Below are 26,583 nucleotides of genomic sequence, written 5' to 3' on the forward strand. Positions count from 1 at the left end.
GTTATCTTTCAGCAGGAGAGAGATCAAGTCATGTTGGCCCTGAAACAGAAACAAATGGAAAACACTGCTGTACAGAATGAGGTATAATTTCACTTTAAAGAAATAGTGATTCAAACACTTAAGTCTAGTAACTCTTAAATAAGAAAACTATAAAGATTATCAATTAAAATGAATTTCTCTTGGGTGATTTTTCCTTAGTCTTGCTCTGATGCGCTTTAGTAGGATTTTGATCTCCCAAAGTGCGTTTCGTTTTAGTTTTCAAGCAAAAACCATGATCTAATCATTATGTTTTATACCTGAAATTAAGTTATACCTCAAGAAAAGAAAAAGATGGCATATCTTGGATATAAGAAAAATTTCCTACCCACAAAGTATGAAAAAAATGAGATTCACTGAAAAAGTGGCCTGTCACAAAAAGCCTAGTACTTTGTACAATTATTATAGCCACAGGGAATGAGATCTTACAAAGTAAACCTTCCAAATGAACATTCAAGATGATTTCAGGAGCCTTTTTTCTTAGCATAAATATATCTTGCAGTATGAGAAATTAATATACAATTAATACACTTCAATAATGGGGAAAGACTTGATAACAGAGTGGCTTGTAGGAGGGGAAAGGGGGAGCATTTTATGGAAGAAAAATAAAAGAAATACCCTCTACCTAGGTTCAACATTTACGTGACAAAGAATTACGCTTAAACCAGGAGCTAGAGAGATTGCGTAACCATCTTTTAGAATCAGAAGATTCTTACACCCGTGAAGTTTTGGCTGCAGAAGATAGAGAAGCCAAGCTAAGAAAGAAAGTAACAGTACTGGAGGAAAAGCTAGTTTCATCCTCTAATGCAATGGAAAATGCAAGGTAACTTTTTCTTTTCTTTTTTTTTTTTTAGTATTAACGTTAATTAAATACTTCCTGAGTGTCAGACTCAGAATTTTTCATATGCTACCTTATTTTATTTTCACAAAATTCATTATCTCCATTTTATAGACTAAGAAGCTAAGGGTAAAGAGGTTTAATAACCTTCCCAAGGTCAGGCACACAAAGTGCACATGTAGGTTTCACACTTGGGTTTGTAACCCTTATCCAGATCTGGCATTCAAACTGAGGTTTCTCCAAATCTTAATTGTTATCCTAGATAATTGCTTCTCATCATTTTAGGAGGCTGGACTTAAATTCTTACTGATTTAATTAGCGTTGCCAGGTTCCCCAAGAACTAATTTAATTTATGTGATTTAATTTTTAATCAAGTGATCTAAGGTTGAACAAAGTTTGGATATTATAAAGGAGAGAGTAAAGGAAGTAGCAAGGGAAAGGCCTAGGTCAATGTGAATTAACTCCTGGCTTGTTAGAACTTTTGAGTGACCAGGTCCCTGCTTATATTTTTTTAAATTTTATTTCTCTCAATAAAATGTGTTGTTGTTTTTTTTCTTATTACAAAAACATATTTTCCACTTCAGGAAACTCACATAAACCAAAAGAACATAAAGCCACAGACTCTCTCATCCAGAGATAATCTTTTTTTGTGCCTTTGTATGCTTCTGTATATGTGTGTATATATTACATATTATTTTCTTAAAGCAAAATTGAGATCATACTGTTCATACTGTTTTGTAACCTGCTTCTATCAGTTAATAATATGAATATGAGTACACATTAAGCCATGTGTTCCTGCAATATCGTTTGTGGCTGCATAGTATACCATTATTTGGATTTGCCATAATTTCTTTAACCCACTCATTTATTATTGGACATTTAGAGTGTTTGAACATTTCAGAATTACTAAGAGTGCTGTTTTGTTTTTTATATAAATTTATTTTATTTTTGGCTGCGTTGGGTCTTCGTTGCTGTGCGCGGGCTTTCTCTAGTTGTGGCGAGCGGGGGCTGCTCTTTGTTGTGGTGCACAGGCTTCTCACTGCGGTGGCTTCTCTTGTTGTAGAGCACGGGCTCTAGGCACGCGGGCTCAGTAGCTGTGGCTCGTGGGCTGTAGAGCGCAGGCTCAGTAGTTGTAGCACACGGGCTTAGTTGCTCCATGGCACGTGGGATCCTCCTGGACCAGGGCTCAAACCTGTGTCCCCTGCATTGTCAGGCGGATTCTTAAGCACTGCGCCACCAGGGAAGCCCAAGAGTGCTGTTTTGATAACCCAAAATAGGTATTTTTGTGTTGATGACAGATTATTTCCTTAGTGTAAATTTTGAGAAATGGAAATTCTGATTGAAAGGCTGTTTTTAAAACGTTTGAAACGTACTGCCAAATAGTCTTCCCAAACAATCATGTCCATTTATCTTCCCATTAGTTGTATGTGCATCCTTTTATCTTTTTACTTTTTACTGTATATGGTGCTGAGGGAAATATAAGGATATAGTAGATATTATCTCTGCAAAGAGATTATAGACCAGTAGAGATAGTATTTCTGAGGGTGAACTCCTTACCCCCTTTGTAGGATGTATTATTGTACCTTCAGACTCAGAAGAAGAACTTGTTTAAAATGAGAATTAAAACAGTGAGTGAACATTTGTGTATGTGTTTCACATTGGCAGAAATAGCAAAACATCCTTAGTCTATAAGATTGATCATCTTTCCTTTCAATTTTCAAGCCCTTATTTTCTCTAATTGAAATAGTTTCTAATCTCTGCCTATTTTTGTTTACTATTCATAATAACTGCAGAATAACCTTCGGTAGGTAGGGCTGTGGTCTTGTTTCTCCTTTTTTCAAAACCAGGTTAGACTGTCATGATTTGGGCCCACTGTTTTTCTGTTAATCCCACCTATTCTTCAAATAGCACTTCATGATGAATTATTTGTTTAGCACCCCACTCCTCAAATCCAAAATCAATCCCTAGTGTGATGTTTTTCCTTTGAACCTGCATCATATTTTGAGTCTTTCATAGGGCACTTGTATTTTTCTTAGGGGTATTTGTAATTGTTGAGCTGTTTTACACTTTCTCCCACCCAACGAAGCGTAAGGCCACCAGTGGGTAGGAATGATGCCATTTATGTCACACTCTTCCCACAGTATACATTCTTACACATAGTTTCATAGATGTTCAGTAAATATTTGGTGTATAAGTAACTCAAATCTACAGAATCAGATTATGGTGTTTTGAGCCCGTAACAATAGTAACATCTTGTTGTATTTATTAACTTTTTGAATGACATCACAGTTCATTTCATCCTTACAATCACCCTTTGAGTGATTTGCTAACCAGCAAAGTTGAATAAAGTCCAGGGACATAAGAGGGGAGAGTTAAGTCCTCTGGTTATCAGTTTACTGCCTTTTCCAAAAGAGGGTGCTATTGGGTAAGGTTTCTTCAAAGTGAGCTGCTCTTAATGGGTTTTATTGGCCTGCTCTGAATAAAAACTTAACTGGATATTAAAAACCCAGGAAAGGCTATTGCAGTATTTCGTATGTAATAATTGTACATTAAGGAAGTACCTCAGTGACATAAGCCTGGATAGATGTTCTGTAATTCTCTTAGGGAGCTCTGATTTGGGACAGGTGTAGGGGTTATTATATTTAATGTAAGCAGAAAGAAAGATGACAGTAAAAGATGGGATAACCTTTGGAAAGTTGTGAGTTCACTAGGATTGTGAGTGCCAAAAGCAAGGGGGGTATCAGAATCCATTGCTTGTTGGGTTGGAGCTGGACAAAATGACTTCCAAGATCCCTTACAACTTACAAGTTCATGGTAAATTACATCTTAGAGTTTTAGCCTCGAAACACAAAGTTGCAGGCTATTTTTAAATTTTTCTTAAGCTGACATACCTTGTTTAGCCCAGTTCTGTGTTTAAAATGACTGCCATTTGTTCAAAGTCACCTTCACAGGAAGGATGATTGAATTAACAAACGCAGGGAGGACGAAGATCAGAGGAACTCTTCAAGTTTCTTTGAAATCTAACTTGAATTTAATGCAATAAAATGTAGGGAAGGTCAGATTCATAGAGACAGAAAGTAGAATGGTGGTTACTGGGCGGAGAGGTGGTTATTGTTTAATGGGTGTGGAGTTTCGGCTTGGGAAGATGAAAAAGTTCTAGAGATGGATGGTCGTGATGGTTGTACAGCCATGCAAGTGTACTTACTACCACTGAACTGTACACATAAAAATGGTTAAAATGGTAAATGTTATGTGTATTTTACCACAATAAAAAAAACATAGGGAAGAGATTTCATCTTGTTAAAGTATCTGAATACTTTGAATATAACTTGCATTTAGTGCAGTAAAATGTAGGGAAGGTATTTCATCTTGTCAAAGTGTCTAAATAGATAGAAACAGTTTGACTTTTATTCTTTTTGTTTAAAGCCATCAGGCCAATTTACAGGTAGAGTCATTGCAGGAACAGTTGAATGTGGCATCGAAGCAAAGGGATGAAACTGCACTACAGCTTTCCATGTCTCAGGAACAAGTAAAGCAGTATGCTCTGTCACTCTCCAACCTGCAGATGGTCCTGGAGCATTTCCAGCACGGTCAGTTGTATGGCCAGTCTTTCATTGAAGAAGAGTTATTGTACGGTTGACCCTTGAACAATGCATGGGTTAGGATGCCTACCCACCATGCAGTTGAAAACCCATAACTTGAGTTCCCCTGAACTTAACTCCTAATAGCCCACTGTTGACCAGGAGCCTTGCTAATAACATAGTCAATTGACACATTTTTTTGTATGTTATATGTACTATATACTGTATTCTTACAATAAAGGAAGCTAGAGAAAAGAAAATGTTATTAAGAAAATCATAAGGAAGAGAAAATACATTCACTGTACAGTATTTATTGATACTATAAGTTTATGTCATCTGTTTACAAGATGAATTGTTTGTCTATTAGTACCTACGTCAGTATTCTCTTATATGATAGAAAACCCTGTAGATATTATACATATTACTAACACTAGACATCAAAAATGAAATGTGTGAAAAAGAAATTCACATTTAGGTATAATGATTCGTGATTGATAATGAAGAAGTAGCAATATTATTGCTTTATGATAGCCTAACCTTTACACTAATGAATGGTCATAAAATTTTTATGGTATACAGTAATATAGTCATATTCGTAATATAGTACTGGAAACATTGTTACATTTTTTTAAAAAACCACTTACTTGTGATGATAGGCTGATATGCAGTTTCTCCAATTACAAGAGAGAGGGGCATACCTTATGGTAATGCGATTCTTTGGAAGCAAAGTTATAAAACAGTAAGAAAACTAACATATTGTTAAATTTATATTATCACTCACCTTCTGCCTATGTTAGGATAGACTAGTATCTATATGTATTTCAAGCATTCGTGACATAACCTTTTTCTTAATGTTTTTGATATTTCTAGTCTATGTGGTTCATCTGCTTTTTCAAATTGTCTCAAATCTCCAAAAAATGTTTCCAGTATATTTACTGAAAAAAATTTACATATGGTGGACCCATGCAGTTCAAACCTGTGTTGTTCACAGATCAGCTGTAGTTTTGGGAATTTTGGCTTCAGTGCTATTTTAGATTAGGCATAGGGAAATCTTTGAAAGGTTACCCACTTGTAGGGGGAGAAGATAAGTAGCCATCAACAAATTAGACTTTTTTTTACAGTTAAGAGTAGAGAACATAAACTGTATATACTAATTATTAAAAAAATTATTTTAGTGTCATATTATGATACTTTAGTTAAAGACGAGAGGTGAGGGAAGTATGAGGGTAACATAGTAAGGATCACATGATAAAGGGGAATACAAAGGAAGAGAGAGGCACATGTAGGAAAAAAAAGATAGGTGTTGAGATGTTGGTCGGAGGTTGAATCCACTTCAGAGAGTTAATCATCAGTAATTACTCTCTTTTGAAGTATTGATTAATTTGTTCTTAGCTGTTCATCTATACTTTAAGGTAACTGCATTTTTCTAGTTCAGGTGGAAAGTACTTTTTTAGGCACATAGTAATAGTGACCAGAGCACACGTACCCCGATAACCAAATATGCTTTTTCACATCTATCTCCCATCATCAGATTTACCCCCTTTAGATCATTCACCCATCCATTTGTCAACTCGTACATTCTGTAATTACTGGCAATGCATGAACTGCTAGTGAGGGGGCAGGCGGTTAGAGGATGTGAGGCTAATGAAGTTAAAGAAGTTAGTTTTGTGCCTGAGCAAAACTTTACATTTGTACGCACGTACATGTCAGGGTTACTCCTATGGTTGAAATTTTGAATTTTACACGTAAGAATTCTCTAGGTCTGCTCTGTATAATACTAGAGTAGACGTGTAAAAAATAGTATGGTACTGAGGCCATAGAGAAAGCTTTGCTAAAGAGGAAATATTTGAGTAGAGTTCTGAAGGGAGGGAAAGTTTGCAAGATGGACAAGGTGGAGAAGGAGTTAAGCAGAGGAAAGTGATCTCATTACTTTAATTCCAGTTAACGTCATCACTAAGGCATGTATAATTTTCTTGTTAAGACATTTGAACTATTTTTGTTGAATTATTAAAATTTCAAGTGGTTTAAAATTCTAATTTTATCACACAATTACAAAATACTAATGTAACTTTTTTTTCCTCTTTAGAAGAAAAAGCTATGTATTCTGCTGAACTAGAAAAACACAAGCAACTTGTTGCTGAATGGAAGAAAAAGGCAGAAAATCTGGAAGGAAAACTTATATCATTACAGGTTGGTTGAAATAATTTACTCTTGTAAATTTTATTATGCACAAAACAATTACTTGTAGAATTTTTGTCTTGGAAATAATCTCCTAAACAGTTAATTTTTTTTTTTTTCTAAACAGTTAATTTAGTAAATGTTGTCACTGAGGCATAACAGTGAATAAGATATTCAGGATTTCCCTCATGTTACTTATAGTTTAGAATAGACACAGCAAATATGAGATTTAAATTTTTAGCACAGGTGGGCATTTTAGAGATCACTAAAAAAAATTAGTGTAAAATTTTAACTATAATTTTCTGTTTTCAACAAAATATATTGGGTACTTTATTTCACACAGATTAAAATAATGTGTATTATCCCATTAGATCTTTTTCTTTTGCACCTTAATTCTTTTTTTTTTTTTAATTGGATTGTTTTGTTTGTTTGATATTGAGCTGCATGAGCTGCTTGTGTATTTTGGAGCTTAATCCTTTGTCAGTTGCTTCATTTGCACATATTTTCTCGGATTCTCAGGGTTTCTTCTCGTCTTGTTTATGGTTTCCTTTGCTGTGCAAAAGCTTTGAAGTTTCATTAGGTCCCATTTGTTTATTTTTGTTTTTATTTCCATTTCTCTAGGAGGTGGGTCAAAAAGGATCTTGCTGTGATTTATGTCACAGAGTGTTCTTCCTGTGTTTTCCTCTAAGAGTTTGATAGTGTCTGGCCTTACACTTAGGTCCTTAATCCATTTTGAGTTTGTTTTTATGTATGGTGTTAGGAAGTGTTCTAATTTCATTCTTTTACATGTAGCTGTCCAGTTTTCCCAGCACCACTTACTGAAGAGGCTGTCTTTTCTCAATTGTATACTCTTGCCTCCTTTATCAAAGATAAGGTGACCATATTGCACCTTAATTCTTTAAAATATTTTTCTCTTTGTTATTATGCTGTATTTCATGCCTATAAATATTATATATAAGAAATAAATAAAATGAACCCCATGAAGAGACACCACAGTGACTTGCTCTTTGATGTAGGATAAACTTTACTGAGTCATAAGTAGACTCTGGTGATAGCTGGTGGAAAGTAATAAAATTTATGTATCTGTCGTTAGAGGTGAATATGCTGTTTAGGCATATTAATATTCTAAATAATTGAAGACATACTTCCATAATGTTTTAAAATTTTTACTAAATGTTGAGTGACTAGAAAACAATATTTAGATAATAACGTATAAAATATAAGAATAGCAATACAGCAAATACCCACGTACTCACCACCCAGTAAAAGATTGTCACCCTTTGAAGTTCCATAAGCACCCCTCCACATCTCCTCTCCTTCTTACCACCTTTTATGTGTTTTACCCCCTTGTTTTTCTTTATGGTTTTATCACATAGATTTGCATCTTTTTACAGTACATTGTTTGGTTTTGCATATTTTTAAACTCTGTATGAATGGAATTCTGAACTGTGTGTAAATGGAATTCTTCTGAGGCTTGCTTTTTTTGCTTAGCATTATGTTCACGAGTTTCAGCCGTAACTGTGTAGTTACTGTGTTAGAAGGTTCATTATTTTCACTGCTGTATTCCTTGCGTGAATATGTAATTTATTTACCCATTTTCCTGGTAAAGGACATTTCCCTTATCTGCCATACAAACAATGTGGTTATGAATTTCCTTGTTTATATCTCCTGGTGCACATGTGTAAGAGTTTCAGGTGTGTATCTCGATTGGAATTGCTGAGTCATGGGATATATATGGGCAATTTCAATTTTATTAGATTTGGGGGCAAATTGTTTTCTAAAGCACTTGTGCTAATTTTCTCCTACCAGTGGTACTAAGAGTTCTTGTTCTACATCCTCGGCAATGCTAGCATTACCAGAATTTTTTAAAGTGTTTGCCAATGTGGTAGGTGGGAAGGGCTATCTTATGGTTTTAATTTGCATTTCTAGTAATGAGGTCAAGCATCTTTTAATATGTTTTTTCACCATTTATGCTTACTTTCTCATTAGCTCATTAACACATTAAAAAGATATTTTATTTGACGCTTTTGTTTTCAGTGGGCCAATATATCTAGCCGGTCATACTGTTAGAAGTCCAGATCTTCTTTTTAAAGTAGCTCTGTTTAAAAAATTTTTTAATGTAATATATATTTAGAAAAACAACAAAATAAATCAGAAGAAACTAAGAGGGAATTAGTAAAGGTAAAAGTTGAAATTAATGAAATAAAAAGCAAAAAAATGGTAGAAAGAATAATGAAATCTAAATGTTAATTTTCAAAAACATCTTAGTGTAGTTTTTTTAAGCTTTAATTATTTCTTAAATATAAATGCTATGAGGTTAACAAAGTCATTTGAAAGTTTATTTAAATTTCCTTTACACTAAATTTAATCTTGATTTTGTTTAAAATTTTTTCTTTCAGTCTCTCTTTGTATCAGTTAAGGTTCAACCTGAGAAGCAGAACCAGTAGGATGTGTATGTGTGTACACGTATGAACACATACATATACATACACATATACATTGATGTATATACCATATATGGATACCTGTGAGGTTTGTTACAAGGAATTGGCAACACTGTGGGGCCTGGGTAAGCAAGTTGGGTAGGTTTGGCAGTCAAAATGGGAGGATCACATCATGGGCAGGCTGGAACTCATAGGCGTGGGCCAAAGCTGTTGTTCACAGGTGGTTAGGAAAAAAAATCACAGGCAGGATGGACTCTGTGGGCATGGGCTGAAGTTGCTGTCCACAGATGGAATTTCTTCTTTATGGAGAAACCTCAGTCCTGATTTCAAGGCATTTCAGCTGGTTCAATTAGGTCCGCCCTGATTATCCAGGATAATGTGCCTTCCTTAAACTCAGCTGCTTTGAGCTTTGATTACATTTGCAAAATACCTTCACAGCAATACCTACCTTAAGTTTTGACTGGATAACTGGGGACTAGCCTATCCAAGATGGTACATCAAAAAAGCTGTCACACTCTGATTCAAGATGATGAAACGTGACCTGACATTTACGTGGGTGAATCCTCTAGAATAGCCAAGAAAATTGTGTGAAAGAATAATGATGAGGAGGGACTTGCCTACTAAATGTCAAAATAGAGCCATAAATCAATACCATATTGACTAGATTAGTGGAACAGAAGGAGAATCCAGAAATGGAGCCCAGGTTATATTTGAGAATTAAATTTAAAACTAAACCCTAAACTACTTTCAGTTCAGTGGGGAAAAGGGTAGGTTATCTAATAAACAGTAGATACAACCGGCTGTCTGTATGGAAGAAAATGAAATTGGACCCCTATCTTACACTATATACAAAAGTAAATTCCAACTGTATTAAAGCAAGGATTCTCAACTGGGAGTGGTGCTGGAAATCTGGGGGGTATTTTTGGCTGTTACAGTGACTGTGGGTGGGTCTTCTGGCATTTAGTGGCCAGAGGCCAGGAATGTTGAAACAACTCCTACTGAGAAATACTATTTTATAGATATAAATGTTAAAAAAGAAAAATACCTTCCAAGAAAATCTAGAAAACCAAGTGTGCAGTTCAGGGCAGGGAGGAGCCTCACCTAGACTAAAACTCAAGAATCAGAGTAGGACATGTTTGACTGTATTTGTAGCGCTGATGACAAAGGGTTCGTATCTACTATATAAGGTGCTCTTACAAACTGATGAGAGAAAAACAGCTCAATGGAAAAATGGGCAAGATATGCAAAGATTTTTGCACAAGAGCAGATCCAGCTGTCCTATTAACATGAAAAATTACTCAAATTCACTAGTATGTATTATAGTTAGAGAAATAAAAATTAAAGTAATAAAATAATAATGAAACATCACTTTATACCCATGAGACTTGCCAAAATTAAAAAAGAACATTTGTTGGGACTTCCCTGGTGGTGCAGTGGTTAAGAATCCGCCTGCCAGTGCAGGGGACATGGGTTCGAGTCCTGGTCCGGGAAGATCCCACATGCCACGGAGCAACTAAGCCCATGCACCACAACTACTGAACCTGTGCTCTAGAGCCCACAAGCCGCAAACTACAGAGCCCGCGTGCCACAACTACTTAAGCCTGTGCACCTAGAGCCCGAGCTCCACAACAAGAAAAGCCACCGCAATGAGAAGCCCACGCACCTCAACGAAGAGTAGTCCCCACTTGCCTCAACTTGAGAAAGCCCATGCGAAGCAACGAAGACCCAACACAGCAAAAAACAAAAAAAATTTGTTGCTATATTTCTTGACTTTTTGTATTTTTTTTGTAGTTTTTATTATTGTCATTTTTTAAACTTTTGTCACCATGTTGTCTTTAAATAGCATTCTCTTTTTTACTTAGTTTCTCTGAAAGAGACATTATTGTGTTGTGAAGTGTGGGTTCTATCTTTGATACTTATTAGTATCAAATGAACTTGCCCAAGGTCACAGAAATACAGCTTCTTTAGCTGAACGGGGTTGATTGACTTTAAGATGTCTTCCAGCCCTATAGTTTGTGAAATAGTTTTTGCATGCTGCTTTTTAATGAACTTTTCTTCCTCAGGAGCGTTTGGATGAAGCAAATGTTGCGTTGGATTCAGCATCAAGACTTACAGAACAGTTAGATTTAAAGGAAGAACAAATTGAAGAACTTAAAAAACAAAGTAGGTTCTTTTCCTTTTCCTTTTTCCCCTACAACGCTAGTATTGAATCAGATGTAGTTTCCCCCCATGCATTAGTACAGTCGAGTGAGACCAACTGCCATTAGTTTGTGACTTCCATTTCCATCTCCCATGACCAGTTTGCTTTGATTTCAATCTGGTCCTAGTGAAACCAAAGTCATAAGTTGGCCCTGGCTGTCCAGTTAGTTTTCCGGAATATTGAGGCAGTCCAGTTGTGCTGTCACCCTGTTGACCATCAAAGGGATTGATTCGACTGACTCGACTTGTCATGGTATAACTTTTCCCTGTTTAGTCCGTGGTCATCCTGCCTAAAGCTGTCTGATATGCTAGAGAAGGCAGTGTTCTCAAGTAAAAGAGTAACTTTTTGTGGAATGAATGTCTGGCTATAACTAGCTGTTTATGATTATAGACGGTGCTTTACATGCAGGCATGTATTTTTTGATGCTTGTAAATATCTCATAGGCCCTGTCAATTCCCGAGGGTGAGTCCTGTGTTTAGGATTATCAGTTGGGCCTCAGATAATCAGGTGGTTCATAGTGCTCTGTTAACTCGTAACTGCTGACAAAGATGGCATGCTCTCATTTAATCTCTGATGTAACAGTCTCCAGGAAGTTGAAGCTATTCTAGGGCTACATTTAGTAGATAATGATTAAAGGTTATTGGAAAGGTGATGGGAACCTAGAAATGTGTCAACTTTAGGTGTCTGGGTTAGGCACAGTAGTACCAAGGCATGTAATGAAGTAATTAAGAAGTACCCCCTAACATGAAATAGAGTTAGAAATAGGAAAAAGTAGGAGACGGTACAGCACAAATACCGTCAGACAATAAAACAGTGACTTGGACATTACAGAGGCAAGTAGACAAATCACTGAAGTGTGGATACCAAAGGACAAGCTGAGGAAGTTGGCCTAAAACCAGCAGGAGACAGGAGATGAGAGATTGTTAGGAATAAAAAATAATAATAAGATCACGTGAGGTATCGTCCTCAAGAAAACTTGATTCTGCGGCAAATTCGTGCCCAACTAAAAGTCCTCTGTTTGCTTTGTAAGATTCGGCCAGCCTTAGAACTCTAAATGTAATAGAGGGGCTGGAAATGGACAATAAGGAAACAATTATATATTGAGTATCATGGGCATTTTATATAACATATACTGTATTATTTAGTCTTCTCATATTTTATTTACTCTTCACAGGAAACTCTAAAGTAAGTAGTATTAGTTCCATTTTATAAGTTAAAGAAACTGAGATTTAAACTGATCTTTTATCCTTGACCAAAGTTCATAATCTTTCCATGTTACTGTATTTCTTCTTGTCAGGAAAACAGTTGTTTATAATCTGACTTGTATTCTGTTCTGTATATCTCCTTTGAAGATAGGATAGTATCCACTGTGCTGTGCCCTAAATACTGAAACGGTTGCCCTTACCCGCAGGCAGTGTTTGCTGGGAAAACAGTCTAGTTAGGTTGAAAGCCAATGTAACTACAACATTATCTGGAAGACATACGGGCAACCTGGAGGAGAAGTACTGAGCACCCAAGGTTTTAGCCAAGGAACTGATATCCTAGGGAAGGGCTAGACTAATGAAGGTAAAAAGGCAGTATTCTGAAGCAACTCCTTGGTCTGTGACAAGGTTGCTATATATGTCATGCTACTGTAATATTTAAGTTCACATACCTTTTTAGACAACTACCTGTGTCATTCCCAGTAGATGATGGTAAGATAAAAAATTCTTTGACTTACTGTAGTTGCTAAATGTTATCAGAGTCCCTGCACTACTTAGTAAGTTGTTTAGGCACCCATTTAAATCCTCAATAGTAGAATATTTTTAGATTTTGATTGTAAATGGCAAGGCTTAGGTGGCCTAGGCCCCTATTCATGTAAAAAGTTACCAGTAATAATTCATTGTAAATACATAGGAACTTTGGACTCATTTTGTAAAGTTAATATTAGCCACAGAAAAAGCTCTAATTATGCTTATACAACTGGTATTTGAAAGGGCAGGCGAGAGGCCAGTGTTGCACAGACAGGAAGTGGGGGTAAAAGGACAGACAGTTCTGTTATGTCTTTAAGTCATTCTTGCCATTTAAGCTCTTCTTAACAGTCTGTTTTCTTTTATTACCTAAGTGCTTAATATTGCTTTTAGATCTCTAAACACAAGTGTGATTTTATTTTATCAAAGCTGCACTCTTGATTTGATAATATAAATAAAACTTTGATTGGCTTGGTTGTTTCAAAAGAATCACTGTATATTTTCTTTCATAGATCATTAAGTACTTTAAATGTTGATTGATGTTGTAATACTGTACTTTATTTTAAATGCAAAACTTGGCCAGACAGCAAAAATATTTGCCAGGAGAAACAATTTTGAAAAAGACAGATTGGCTTTTGTTGCTAGAAAGTACATAGAGACTTGAATCGTAGAGAGGCAAAGTATTGTTTTATTTCTAAGCATCTGTAGACTGTCGATGATTAGTTGATATGCAGTTTCAACATTTAAACAATATTAGGAAACTCATTTTAAAAAGTGGTATTTTATTTGAAATGCTTGATTATGTAATTGCCACCAGAGATGAGATGATTCAGTCTGGTCAAACATAGGAAAAGGGAGCTATTGCTTATAACACCAGTATTAAAATAGTAAATTGTCAATGATTTCAATCATTCTTAGAGTCCATAACTGTCAGTGCCGTGTATGGGCAATTGTGGTTTTGAGTTCCAAGTATTTACAGACTTTGTATGAAAAGTATGAAGATGCCTTAATCAGGCATTAAATATTTAATGAGAACCAACTACTTGGCTTCATGTTAGATGCTGTGTGAGATACTAGATAGGATCCCTTTTTTTTCAAGGAGCTTAGTTAACGAAGTAACACATGGCATAGATACACCATAGGTTCATAGTTTAAGACAGTGGTGCTCAACTCTGGTCAGACAGTGCGTATTTAGTTCTCCAAGAATCCCATGAAGGGTTAGGGACATTCCATGGGGGAAAGAAACTTGAGCAGACAGAGCTCTAAACTAGTAATAGGATTTTACTCCCCAAATGTAAGTAGTTCTTTGTCTTCTCCCCCTCACCCCGCCGACCCACACACCAAGGGAAGGTAACAATGAAAAGAAACCCTAAGATCCTGTAGGTGCTACGAGCTTCCCTGGTGGCGCGGTGGATAAGAATCTGCCTGCCAATACAGGGGACATGGGTTCGAGCCCTGGACCAGGAAGATCCCACATGCCGCGGAGCAACTAAGCCCGTGTGCCACAACTGCTGAGCCTGCATGCCACAACTAGTGAAGCCCACACGCCTAGAGCCCATGCTCTGCAACAAGAGAAGCCACTACAGTGAGAAGCCTGCGCACTGCCAACTAGAGAAAGCCGGCGAGCAGCCACAAAGACCCAACAAAGACAAAAATTAAAAAAAAAAAAGATCCTATAGGTGCTATATTTTAATAGATAATGTTGGCTGGTAGAAGAATTACTCCTTCCCTTCCTTTTAGAAGTTATTCTTTCAACATTTTACCAGAAAGTCTTCTTTTTCAGTGTAGTTCCAAAGACTTATTTCACATGCCATCCTATATTTTATTGATTTTGTTCAAACTTAAGACATTAGTCCTCTATGAAGCAGATAGGACAGTGTCTTTCATTAACTATTCTGAGTTGATCAGAGTTCAGAATTTCTATGGAATTGTCGTTCGTGGGAAAATATACTACCTGTGGAAACCTGAACCATGAAAAGACATGTTATCTTCCTATATTCATGGCCAAATTTAACATTTTCCTTCTTTCGCTTATTATTCTCTACCATCATCCTTGAGATAAATTCCTGCTTAAGTGGAAACGATTGGATAAAATTGAAATAGCAAGCACAAGAGAGTTACTGTTTTGATAATGATTATTCAAAAGGGTGGTAAATTTTATGGTACACCAAGAAAAATAAATTTTCATAAGCAATACAAGTTTAGATTCTACCACTGGGGAAGTCTTTTGGTCTGTGTGCCAGTTTATAGCCATATCTGAAAGGGCCCCATCACTGATTTTTTCTTATTTTAAGAAGGTTTGGTGACTGCTTTTAAAAAAAAGTCTTCTATGAGTTCAGAATGGAAAATTTCTTTACAGTGTTTTTTTAAAGAAAATCTAGAAGAATGTATAAAATAAGCCCCAGTAAACCAACTGTAATATGAAGCATAAAAATGTATTTTAAAACTACACATATAAAAGAAGTTTAAAATGTTTTTCATGGAACCGCCTTTATGGTGTTGGATGGTAGAGTTTTTATTTTAAATAAAGACATTCCGTTTTCCAGGACACGATTTATACAAGAAAACATATAATGTCCTGTTGAACATAGGCCAGATACATTCCCAGACGCTTTGTTACCCAAACCTTTTGAGGGATTTCTTTATAGATGTTTTTGGCAGAAGTGGTGATTTTAGAGGAAACATATAAGAAATACCAGATGCAGTTTTCTGAATTGCCATAAATAGTTAAAAAATTATTTGTGATGATATAAACATCTGGGTATACTAGAAAATGTCAACATTTTAGTTAAGAAAAAAGCTATATCAATTAGGTAAATAATTAAGCCCTTTTCAGCTTAATGGTTGTACTTTTAAATGTATATTTTATTAATTCTTCTAGATATAAAGGGAAAAGCAAATTATGTAGATATGAGAATTTTTTGACTTTGTATGTTTTGTGTATTTTTCCTCATATGAATAATATGAGTAATTCATAACATAAATCATTTATTCTTTTTTGACCTGTGTTCTATTCTCAGATAGTCTCCCTTCCCAGAGAAAAGTCAGGCATTCTTTCATTTATCACAGATTCATTGTTTTGTGCTGTGTACCAAGCAGTAAAATAAGTACCAAAGATACGGGACAAGAGTTCCACCTTCAGGAGGTTTATAGTCAAGCAGAAATAGGGGAAGACTACATGTAGTCACATACATGCAGCAAGCTATTTCAAAAGGAAGAAGCAATCCATTCTACTTCTTGATGGTGGTGTAGAAGGGTAGGAAAGGCTAGTGAAGGGTATACTTGCCTGCACTTGAATGGTGAATACGTACAGTGAAGCAGGCAAAGAGTTCGGGAAGAACATTCTGGATAGAGGGAGGAATTCGTATGAAACTGTGTGTCATAATTTGGAAACTGGCTGAAGATCTGGTGGACTAATAACGTGTACGTGTGTGTGTGTGTGCTGTATTGGTGTGGAGTGCCGAGAAGGCAGAGGTGAGAGTGAGCTGCTGTGTGAAGAAATGAAACTATAAGTATGGATCACAAACAGAAATTGTAAACTGGGGCCCAAATTATAAAGGAGCATTTAGGACTAAGTAGAGACTGTGGTGAATTGGAGAGCTTCTTATAGGGGGCAACAAATTCTCAGCTTCACTGAACTGTTGTTGTGTAGGAATGTGGGTCCAGGGTTGCCAGATCTTCAGGTCTTTCAAGAGACACCAAAAATGTAGACTTATGTGAAATGTTCCAGTTTTTTAATGTGACGTGTAATTTAAGTTTTTCAAAAAACCCTGTGTGGTCTGAACAAAACATTTCTTTGTATCAGATTTAGTTTGTGCTAATTTGCAACAGTGAGCTTTCAGAAATGGGTTGAGGTTTAGTCTGTAGCCTAGAAAGTCTTCGTCATTAATAAGTAACAGTATAAGTATATAGTGATGATGATATTCAGTAAGTGGCAAAATTATTATAATGACTTTACTGACCCAATTGTGGCCCTTTCTTTTGAGATATGGCAGGTCTGTGTGAACCTTTAAAAATTAAATATATAACTTGACTCATAAGCAACCGACAAAGGATTAATCTCCAAAATTTACAAGCAGCTCATGTAGCTCAATATCAAAAAAACAACCCAATCCAAAAATGGGCAGAAGACCTAAATAGACATTTCTAATATATGTAAAACTGATTCACTTTGTTACAAACCAGAAACTAACGCACCATTGTAAAGCAATTATACTCCAATAAAGATGTTAAAAAATTAAAAAAAAAAAACTTGATTCATAATATTCAGTCTTTACGAAAATTTGTTTTGATATGGAAAAATGCAGTACAAATTATCTGAATTCTAATGTATTAAAGGATTGAGGGAGGAGGGTGGAGAGGAAAAATAAATTTGATCTGGTTACATTAAAAATATTGACATATTTACAAATCTCTTTCAAATGCACATAGTAACTCTAATTTAACTGTACAAATAATCCAGTAGACTTCAACATTGATATTTCAGTTTAATCACAGATTCTAATCTATTGAAATTCAAGTTAATGAGGTTATACTGTATTAATAAAATTCTTTTCTGTGAGTTCATTGCTAGGAAGTGGAGTTTCAAAAATTACTTTTTACTCTGCAATTAATAATTATAATTATGGAACAAGAAAGCATTCACCATATACTCTAGACCTTAAAATTCTGTTGAAATGGTTGAAAGGAAATGAGTTAAAAGACAAAGCAGTTGCTAATATGTCTTTTTTTGTTTGTTTATTTATTTTGGCTGCGTTGGGTCTTTGTTGCTGCATGCAGGCTTTCTCTAGTTGCGGCGAGGTGGGGCTACTCTTTATTGCAGTGCGCAGGCTTCTCATTGCAGTGGCTTCTCTTGTTGCAAGCACAGGCTCTAGGCATGTGGGCTTCAGTAGTTATGGTGCATGGGCTCAGTAGTTGCGGCTTGTGGGGCTCTAGAGCGCAGACTCAGTAGTTATCATGCACGGTCTTAGTTGCTCCGCGGCATGTGGGATCTTCCCAGACCAGGGCTCGAACCCATGTCCCCTGCATTGGCAGGCAGATTCTTAACCACTGTGCCACCAGGGAAGCCCACTAATATGTCTTAACTTCCAATGTAAATAAATACAAGGTGCCTTTAAAAAATATCATTTGGATGCTCTGGTTTCTCTCAAGATCAAACAAATCTTTTGCCTTTTACTAAAGATTTCCGTGGAGAGAAACAAATCTGAGTGTTCAGTAAATTTTTTGAGGCCTTGCTTTGGCAGAGCTAGAAAAAAAAAATCGTTTGGTGTTATAATGAAAGTGATCTTGTATAAGTTGAAATTCTGTAATAAAAAGACCGTCAAACTTCTAGCCTTTGCTTTAATTATATTTAATTGACTGAAGAGGCTAAATTTCCTTATATTACATTTAATATATCAGATTTAAATTTATTTTTTAGGTAGCCAGTCCAAGACCCAGTTTATTTACTGACATATCTATAATAAAATCATATTTCTAACATTCTTTTTTCCTTGCGTTGACTTCTTTGCCATAGTTTGTAAAGATGACAAATAAGGTAAATGGAGGAAAAGTTATCAGTGTTAATGCTAACGAAAGTGATACATATTATCGATAATGGTTAGGGCTGGGTTGGAAGCTGATATTTTAAAAAATCGGGTGACTGAATACTAATGCTTTATATAGAACTTTACTGGTTAAAAATGTCACATTTAATCACTCAGTAGATTTCTCTCAAAATCCTTTGAGGTAAGCATGCTCATTTTACAAAATAGGCATCAGAATCCAGCCCTGGTGACAGGACCATGATTCACATCCAGGTCTTGTGACAAGACCATAATTCACACGCAGGTCTCCGGACTCTCAAGTCCTGCTCCAGCCATCTCTCTTTTCTCAGTCAGGTGACTGTTAAATAAACTTGAATCTTGTCCAAGGGAGCTTAGTCATAAAATAGCCAATGACTTTGTAAGGAGTGTGACCTAAGTGTACGATGCTCTCTGAAGATAGTATTAATAGTGCAGTGTTACTAATTACAAATAAAATGTAAAATTATGATGTACTAATTTGTTGTAGTCACTTACATTTTATGTTAAATTTTGATTTTAAATCAAGTGATGAAGATCATGGTACCATCTCTAGGTATTACAGAGACGAGGCTCTGATATGGTTTTAGGATGTCAGATATTCAGAGTAACTCTTCCCCTAAACTAGACCAACCTCAGTTGCTTTATTGCTCAACTTTAAAGTGTACCCCCACTGCCCTTTCTTTCCCGCCTAACTTCCAGACAATTATTTTGGCATGTTTTTAGGTTATTTCACAGGGATATTGTATTTGGCTAAAACCCCATTTCTGAATAACTATGTTTTGCCTGCCCATGTAAATATAATTCTGATTTCAAATTGTGGTTTGAATTAGTGTGCAGTTTTTATGGAGAAATATTGAGAATCTTTTGTGGGAGGAGTATAGGTGTGCCTGGGGAAAAAGAGAAATCTGTAGGGACCTTTGAAGTCAGTATTTGCCTTTCTTTTCTTTTCTAAATCTTTCCTAGTTAACCCATCCTTCCAGTCCCTTCCCCCAAATTCTGAGGTTGTTTTCTAGACTCAAATATCAGAACCCATTTAAACTACTCATATTTGAAATAGCCCTCTACATGTCTGCAAGGATATGCACATTATCAGTTCTCTTTCTCATTAGCTCAGAACTAACTTGTATTCTGATAATGAGTTTAAGAAATTTTACCCTATTATTTTGGCCTTAAGGATGTTTTGATCAGACCTTTCAGAACACAGAGATTTTAGTAAAAGTTATACCCATATTAAAGAATTTTCATCGAGAAAATATTTTCTACTTGAACTTTATTAAGATGGGTTTCCTGATCAGTTTTTCATGGAGCAAAGTTAAATTTTTCCAATTAATTTTACTAAAATCATTTTTATCAGAATCAGCTCTGTGAATTTTACTCTGAAGATATCTATCATTCAGTTTTATCTTCCTTTTCTTTTCTTAATAAGAGACAGTACAGTGTAATGGTTATATCCTGGTTATACTCCAAAGCAGTGCTATCCTATAAAAATGCAATGGAAGCCACATTTATAATTAAAAATAAATTTTAGTAGCCATGTTTAAAAAGTAAAAAGATACAGGGAGATTAATTTTAATAATATATTTTATATAACTCAGCATATCTGGAATATTATCATTTTGACATGTAATCAATATAAAAATCATTAATTTTAGAAGAAAGTAGTTAGGAGAAGGGAAGTCTCAGAGAAACGGAAGGTTGGGGATAGATTAAGTTTGACCTCTTCTTCTGCTGCCTTTGTATAGCCCTGAAGAGAAGTGGAGAAGGATGAAAGAGAAGACTGTGCCCACCTTTACTCTAGCTCTTACTTTAGTTCATGAGTGGGGTGGTTAATTCAGAACATCAACAAGAGATTAACTTACTTGCTGTTCTTCCTCTGAATAACTAAGAGTTCTACTTAATTTAGAAGGTAGTACTAGAAAAGGCCCACGTGGCACCATGGTTCGTAGAATGTATGAGCCCATCAAGAATCTAAAATGTCTTTTACTGACTCAGACTTTAGTAATAGTCTTGTTCTCTCTGTCTCTGTCCGTCTTTCTGTGTCTGTCTGTCTCTCTCTTAATGTCCAAGCTTAAATTCCTCCCTGGAAAGACAGGAAAGGAAATGTTTGTAGTAGATTTTCCAAACACAGACCTTGCTTTTATAATATGGTTATGACAACCACCTCTGTTTTGGTAAAAGTTAGCCTATTACATTTTGCAGTTTAGATTTTTGCAATGTGGAAAAACTACAAACCATTGCAAACAGTTAAACTGAACATTTTGTATATACATTTAGTACTGTAAATCAGAATTTTAGTACTGTACAGACAGAATGAAAACATAAAGCAGATGAACCTGGCCTAATCTGTAAGGTTCAGAGAAAACTTCTTTGAGGAAGGGACTTGGGAACTGACATGTGAATGGTAAAGAGGAGTTAATAGGCAGTGCCGAAGGAAAAGAGCTTTCCAGGCAAAAGGAAAAACGTTTGCAGAGGTCTTGCAGTGGGAATTGAGAGCTCAGAAATAAATCATACATTTCTGGTCAATTGATTTTCAACAAGGATTCCAAAGGAATAGTTTTTTCAACACATGGTACCAGAGCAACTGGATATCCACATGTACACGAACGAAGTTGGACCCTTACCTCATACCATGCACAAAAAGTAACTCAAAGTGGGTCATAGACCTACATTTTAGAGTTAAAACTGTGAAACTCTTAGAAGAAAACATAGGAGTAAATCTTTGTGATGTTGAGTTAAGCAGTGGCTTCTTAGATATGACACTAAAGGGGCAAGCAACAAAAGAAAAACTAAATTGGACTTCATTAAAATTAAAAACTTTTGTGCTTCAAAGGATACCATCAAGAAAGTGAAATGACAACTCCCAGGGTGGGAGAAAGTATTTGCAAGTCGCATACTGGATAAGGAAACTTGTATCCCACTACCACTAGGAAAATGCTGCGTAACTCAAAGAGTAGGTTTGTGGAAAGAGGTCAGAGTTGTCTCATGTTGGGATGTGAGTGTTTCTTGATTTGAAAAGTTGAGCTGTACTGCAAAGCATTCTCCCAATTTCTTTCAGAATGAAATTTGTAATCTAGCTTGATGTTAATAAGCATCTCCTTCGGCTCAGACTGTCCATTTCTGAGGAAACGGGTGTAAACTCCATGGGTTTGCTGAGAGTTCCTTAGTCTAGGAATCCATGATCCCATGGCATGGTTGATTATGAACAGGGTCTCTCCTGTCGTAATTCTAGACTTTGATTTTAGTACTGTTCACATTCCTAGTATTCTGCCAAGACTTTACAGATTTTGCTTCCTTTTAAAATAAATAAGAATTTAAAAATAAAATAATCTAAACATCTTTCTAAATCAGTCATAAGCTATAGTATCTTGCCTAGTGTGAGAACCAGTTATCTGAATTGTTTCTTGCAGCTTATTTACCCCAGGATACTTTGCCCTATCAGCTGCCTTCTGAGCCATGGTCTTGGTTGCGTTAGCTGCTCTTCCTCTTCTTAGCTCACCAAAAAAGATTCCAGCCGGGAAAATGGAAAAAGGAAAATCTAAAATTGTCCTTTCCGGTATTTTCCCATTAAAGAGTGGCTCTGGAGATGTTTCATGCAAAGGAGCAGTGGTGAAAAATCTCTTCTTTGTCGTTAAGTTTCTGAAGAGAATGAGAAAACCTTTGGTTTTTAAATGTTCTATTAAAGAATTGATTATTTTATTGGGGGTAAACAATGTGATTTAACGCATACTCGGGCTTCTAGGTAATTTCTATACCAGAGAACCTAATTCCCCGAACCAAAGAAGAGGTGGACGCAATTGAGTATTCCTAATTAGAATAAGTACATACATTCAAAATTCTCACTAAAGATGTCATAAATCTCATGATATGTTCATACAGACGATTTTAATCAGTTAATGACTCTTTATTCACATATTTTAAAACAGATGAGCTCCGACAAGAAATGCTGGATGATGTACAAAAGAAATTGATGAATTTAGTAAATAGCACAGAAGGAAAAGTGGACAAGTATGCTCTGCCTTTTACTTTTATGTACTTTGTGGGGCTCACTTTTATGGTAAAAACAATTTCTCCATGTAAATATATGTGATTAAGGTTTTAAAAATCCCTTTCTTTTTCTTATATAATGATGAGCTGCAGTTAGTTTTAATGAGGGGTCAGTAACTTGTTTTCTCTTGGTTTTTAAATAGACTTTCCCAGCTCAAATTCTTTTTCTTAAAACCATAGGCAAGAGTTAAAACATCACCACAATATAAAGTACTTAGAAAATATAAAGTTTATTCTTACCATTCTTTTTTGTTCTCTTTACTGCCCTTAAGTGGATATATCTTGCTCAAATGCATTCGGTGTGAAACCTAGGTATACATGTAGTATATCTTTAACATTTTAAAGATTTAGATATTCTGAGCAAATTTTTAATGAATGAGGAAATATAAGCATAACCGTTAAGCACAAGGACTATCGTCACCATTTAGGATACGGAGGGAAAAATCTGAAGTGTCTCCTTAAGACATCAACCCAGACAGGCACTGAGAATTACTAATGAGGTACCATCTCAGTTGATTATTTGGTTGAAGAAAGTTGGTGACTAGTAAGTGATGTTTTTAAAGGTACACATTTTGGGTTGTTTGCAATATTCTTAATTAGACTTGTCAAAAAATTTTTAAAGCTACGTTAAAATATTTTAGTGTTTTTTATAACTGTTATTTAAATATGATTAAATATTTGTATGTTTAGTGTTGATTGTTTGGATACACTAGATATTGAGACAACTGGTGAGTTAGCCTGAGCTGTTTCTGCCTCCGTTTTCATAGAGTTCTAATGAGAAACCTCTTCACTGGACACTTCCACACACCAAAAAATCAGCGTCATGAAGTGTTACGATTAATGGGAAGCATCCTAGGTATCAAAAAGGAGGAAATGGAACAGGTAACTGAATATTGAATGCCATTTTGAATACATTTATAACTAAAATGCTTGGTATCATATAAATTTTTTTTTTACTGTGTATTATATAACTTGCTGAATGCAATTTTCTCAATAATGTGGAAATGGAATCATGTTATACTACAGAGAAGAAGCAGATTTGCACAGCTTGTATAATATTAGTTTAAATGTTTTGTAACTTATATGCAACCGTTCATATCAGAATGCTTCAAGTTTGAGACGTGACAGTCCTCAAATTTTAATTTGAAATAGTGCTTAGGATGACAGTGTTATATGTAGCTTCTGTCAGTAGGAAACTAGGAATTGGACTTGGAAAACATGGTTTACTACCATCTGAAATCATGTAAAAGTGCTTCTGTTTTCTTTTCTTGTGTTGATAATATTTTTCTGTTTTAAAATAATCTTTCAGTTGTTGAATGAAGATCAGGGTGGTGTTACCAAGTGGATGACTGGGTGGCTTGGAGGAGGATCAAAAAGTGTTCCCAACACACCTCTGAGACCAAATCAGCAATCTCTGCTTAATAGTGTAAGAGCTGATTTATTCCTGCTGGATATGAGCAGCGAAATGATTGTATGTCATGTTCATTTGCAAAGAATTAGACTTCTTTTTCAGGTTATTTTATACAGCCCTTTTCTTTTGGGGTTGTGGAACCAGATCCAGAGAGGTGGTTCGCGTAAGGATAATAAGCCAGTTTCTTTTGGGGTTGTGGAACCAGATCCAGAGAGGCGGTTCGCGTAAGGATAATAAGCCAGTTTTAATAATTTTATTGCACTATCAGTAGGTTTTATTTTAACATTTTGTTTACATGGTACTTTGATTTTTCAAAGCATTAACTGTTCCTTCCTTTGTATTTGATCATGCTGCTATCAGCCCACAGTCATTTATCTCTTACTACTAAGTTATGAGATTCTTGAAGACAGAGGCTCTGTTTTTATGCCTGTATGTATCTACCTAGTCATTGAGCCAGTGAATATTTATTGAGCACCTGCTGTGTACCAGACTGTTCTGAGCATTGAGGATGCGGGTGCAAACCAAATAGGTAAAGTGCCTTCCCTCAACAAACGTACATTCTGGTGGGAGGAGGCAGTTAATAAACAAGAAAATATGATGCCTGGTATATAGTAGGCTTAAGATGAGTATTAATTGAATTGAGTAGCACTGTGAGTTAGAATGTGGAGTTTACTTCTTTATTTTCTTTTTTTTACTAAAGAGGAAACTGAGGATAGGTGACTTACCCAAAGCTGGTGAAAGATAGAACTCAAATTGGATGGCATAAAATTTAATTTAAAGGAAGGTTCTACATGACATTATTTTAATCTGATAATATTACTGGTGAGCTTTTGCTGTACTCATTCGTTGGGTGTTACTCTAGAAAAATAGGACTTTAATGCTTGTTTTCTGTTGATATAATTTTTTTATGTCTATGTAAACGGTTACTAAAATGATTTAAGACTTGATGTCTTAAGTGCCATTGATGGTGAGAAATCTGTTATCTGGTGGCTAATTCTCATTATGAGGTTTGTAACAAGTGTTGTCATCAAAGATTATTGATTAAATTGTTAAAGTTTTTGATTGATACCTGTGTATCAGAGTGCTAGCACTTTTAATTGTTCATAAGGCTTGTTCATAAAGAAATGATTCAGGTAGCATGACTAGTTTTTAATATTTAATTAGAATAGCTGGTACAGTTTCTTAGCTGTAGTGAATATAATTTTATTATCTGCCTAATATATCCCAAATATTTTTTCTTAGTCTTTTTCAGAACTTTTTGTTAAATTTCTAGAAACAGAATCTCATCCATCTATTCCACCACCCAAGCTTTCTGTTCATGATATGAAACCTCTAGATTCACCAGGAAGGAGAAAACTAGATACAATTGTACCCGGAAGTTTTAAAGGTAAAATCAGATACTTATTTTTTCTACAATTTAAAAAATTGATAATTTTTGATTATGTTTTACTGTGATATTAACTAAATTTTTAGTGTTTTTGAAAATGTGCAATAATGACTTCTTCCAAAATTCCAGTAAGGCGTTAGATTTTGGCTTCATACATTCTTGTAGCAACCTGATATTTAATTAGCTTAGATTAATTTAAGCAATATGAAATATTTTCCCTTTATATATTGGAATAATTCTTCTCTGTCTGCATAAGACACCTTGAATTATTCGTGGAAGTGGTGGTTGAACTGGTAAACCTTTGCTTGTTCACACATTTTCCTTTCGAATTGTAGTTTATAGTTAGAGAAAGATTTTTCCCCTGTGATAATAATCTAAGTGTTACACTCAAAAACCAAAGTTGGTGTGTTAATAATATGTACAAGAGCTGTTTAGTAAACTGGCCTACACATCCAAGAACATTATGAAGAGTTCTTATATGTTAAAAGGCCTGCCTGGAAGCAAATGGTATGGTGGTTCAACAATATGTGGACGTAGTTTTCTACCCCACTAGGTTGTAAGGATCTTCCACTATTTATATCCCTTATATTGGCATGTACTAAAGTTTCTTGAGTTCAAATTAAAGTATAATCCATTAGACTATATATGAATTCTTTATTGGAAGGGCTGTCTTTCATCTGAAATCTTCATATTTTAATACAGACTAACATGTTTGCTAGTTGGACTGTAAAGGAACATATTGTATACTGTCAAGTTTGTCACATGCCAGATACTTAAATTTGGATAAAATACTGAATTTATATTCTGAAATTTAGATAACTTCCTTAGTTCTTATTTAGATGAATATTTCTATTTTCCTGAACTTTTATAGAAAGAGAAAGTGGTAAAATTATTTTAGATAAAAGATTTGTCTACTAAATTTAGTCTTTAGAAAAGTCTCAACTTTAACATGTGTAGACTATACTAAAACACTTGTTATACTAGATTTTAGCATCTTGAAGCTAAAATTTATTCTATTTTATTTAAATTTATTTTATTTAAATTTTATTTAAATATACATTATTTAAATTTTGATTCCAAAATTTCTTTTGGCAGGGTCTCCCCTCCCTCTCCCTCCTTTCCCCTGTCTCCACTCCTTCCCCTTCTTCCCTCTCCTCCTCTTTCATACAC

The 26,583-nt window shown here is 35.3% G+C and overlaps 1 protein-coding gene and 1 non-coding gene across 5 annotated transcripts in view; both read left to right on the forward strand.

Moving 5' to 3' along the window:
• Positions 1–26,583, forward strand: part of TRIP11 (thyroid hormone receptor interactor 11) — a 64,203-nt gene that overhangs the window by 32,998 nt on the left and 4,622 nt on the right. For 3 of the 4 annotated variants that reach the window (XM_024736305.1, XM_024736303.1, XM_024736306.1), the window contains 9 exons: positions 1–81; positions 666–859; positions 4,301–4,464; positions 6,542–6,645; positions 11,141–11,240; positions 22,495–22,576; positions 23,383–23,497; positions 23,925–24,041; positions 25,269–25,413. In XM_024736305.1, coding sequence (XP_024592073.1) covers positions 1–81; positions 666–859; positions 4,301–4,464; positions 6,542–6,645; positions 11,141–11,240; positions 22,495–22,576; positions 23,383–23,497; positions 23,925–24,041; positions 25,269–25,413 — 1,102 coding nt within the window. The remainder of the gene's footprint in view (positions 82–665; positions 860–4,300; positions 4,465–6,541; positions 6,646–11,140; positions 11,241–22,494; positions 22,577–23,382; positions 23,498–23,924; positions 24,042–25,268; positions 25,414–26,583) is intronic. The other variant, XM_024736304.1, reaches the window with a different exon arrangement.
• LOC112393931 (U5 spliceosomal RNA) lies at positions 18,139–18,254 on the forward strand. The gene has a single exon (XR_003002062.1). It is a non-coding gene; the product is annotated as a U5 spliceosomal RNA (small nuclear RNA).

Source organism: Neophocaena asiaeorientalis, unplaced genomic scaffold (assembly GCF_003031525.2).
Source record: "Neophocaena asiaeorientalis asiaeorientalis breed wild unplaced genomic scaffold, Neophocaena_asiaeorientalis_V1.1 scaffold152, whole genome shotgun sequence".
In the NCBI taxonomy this organism is placed as follows: domain Eukaryota; kingdom Metazoa; phylum Chordata; class Mammalia; order Artiodactyla; family Phocoenidae; genus Neophocaena; species Neophocaena asiaeorientalis.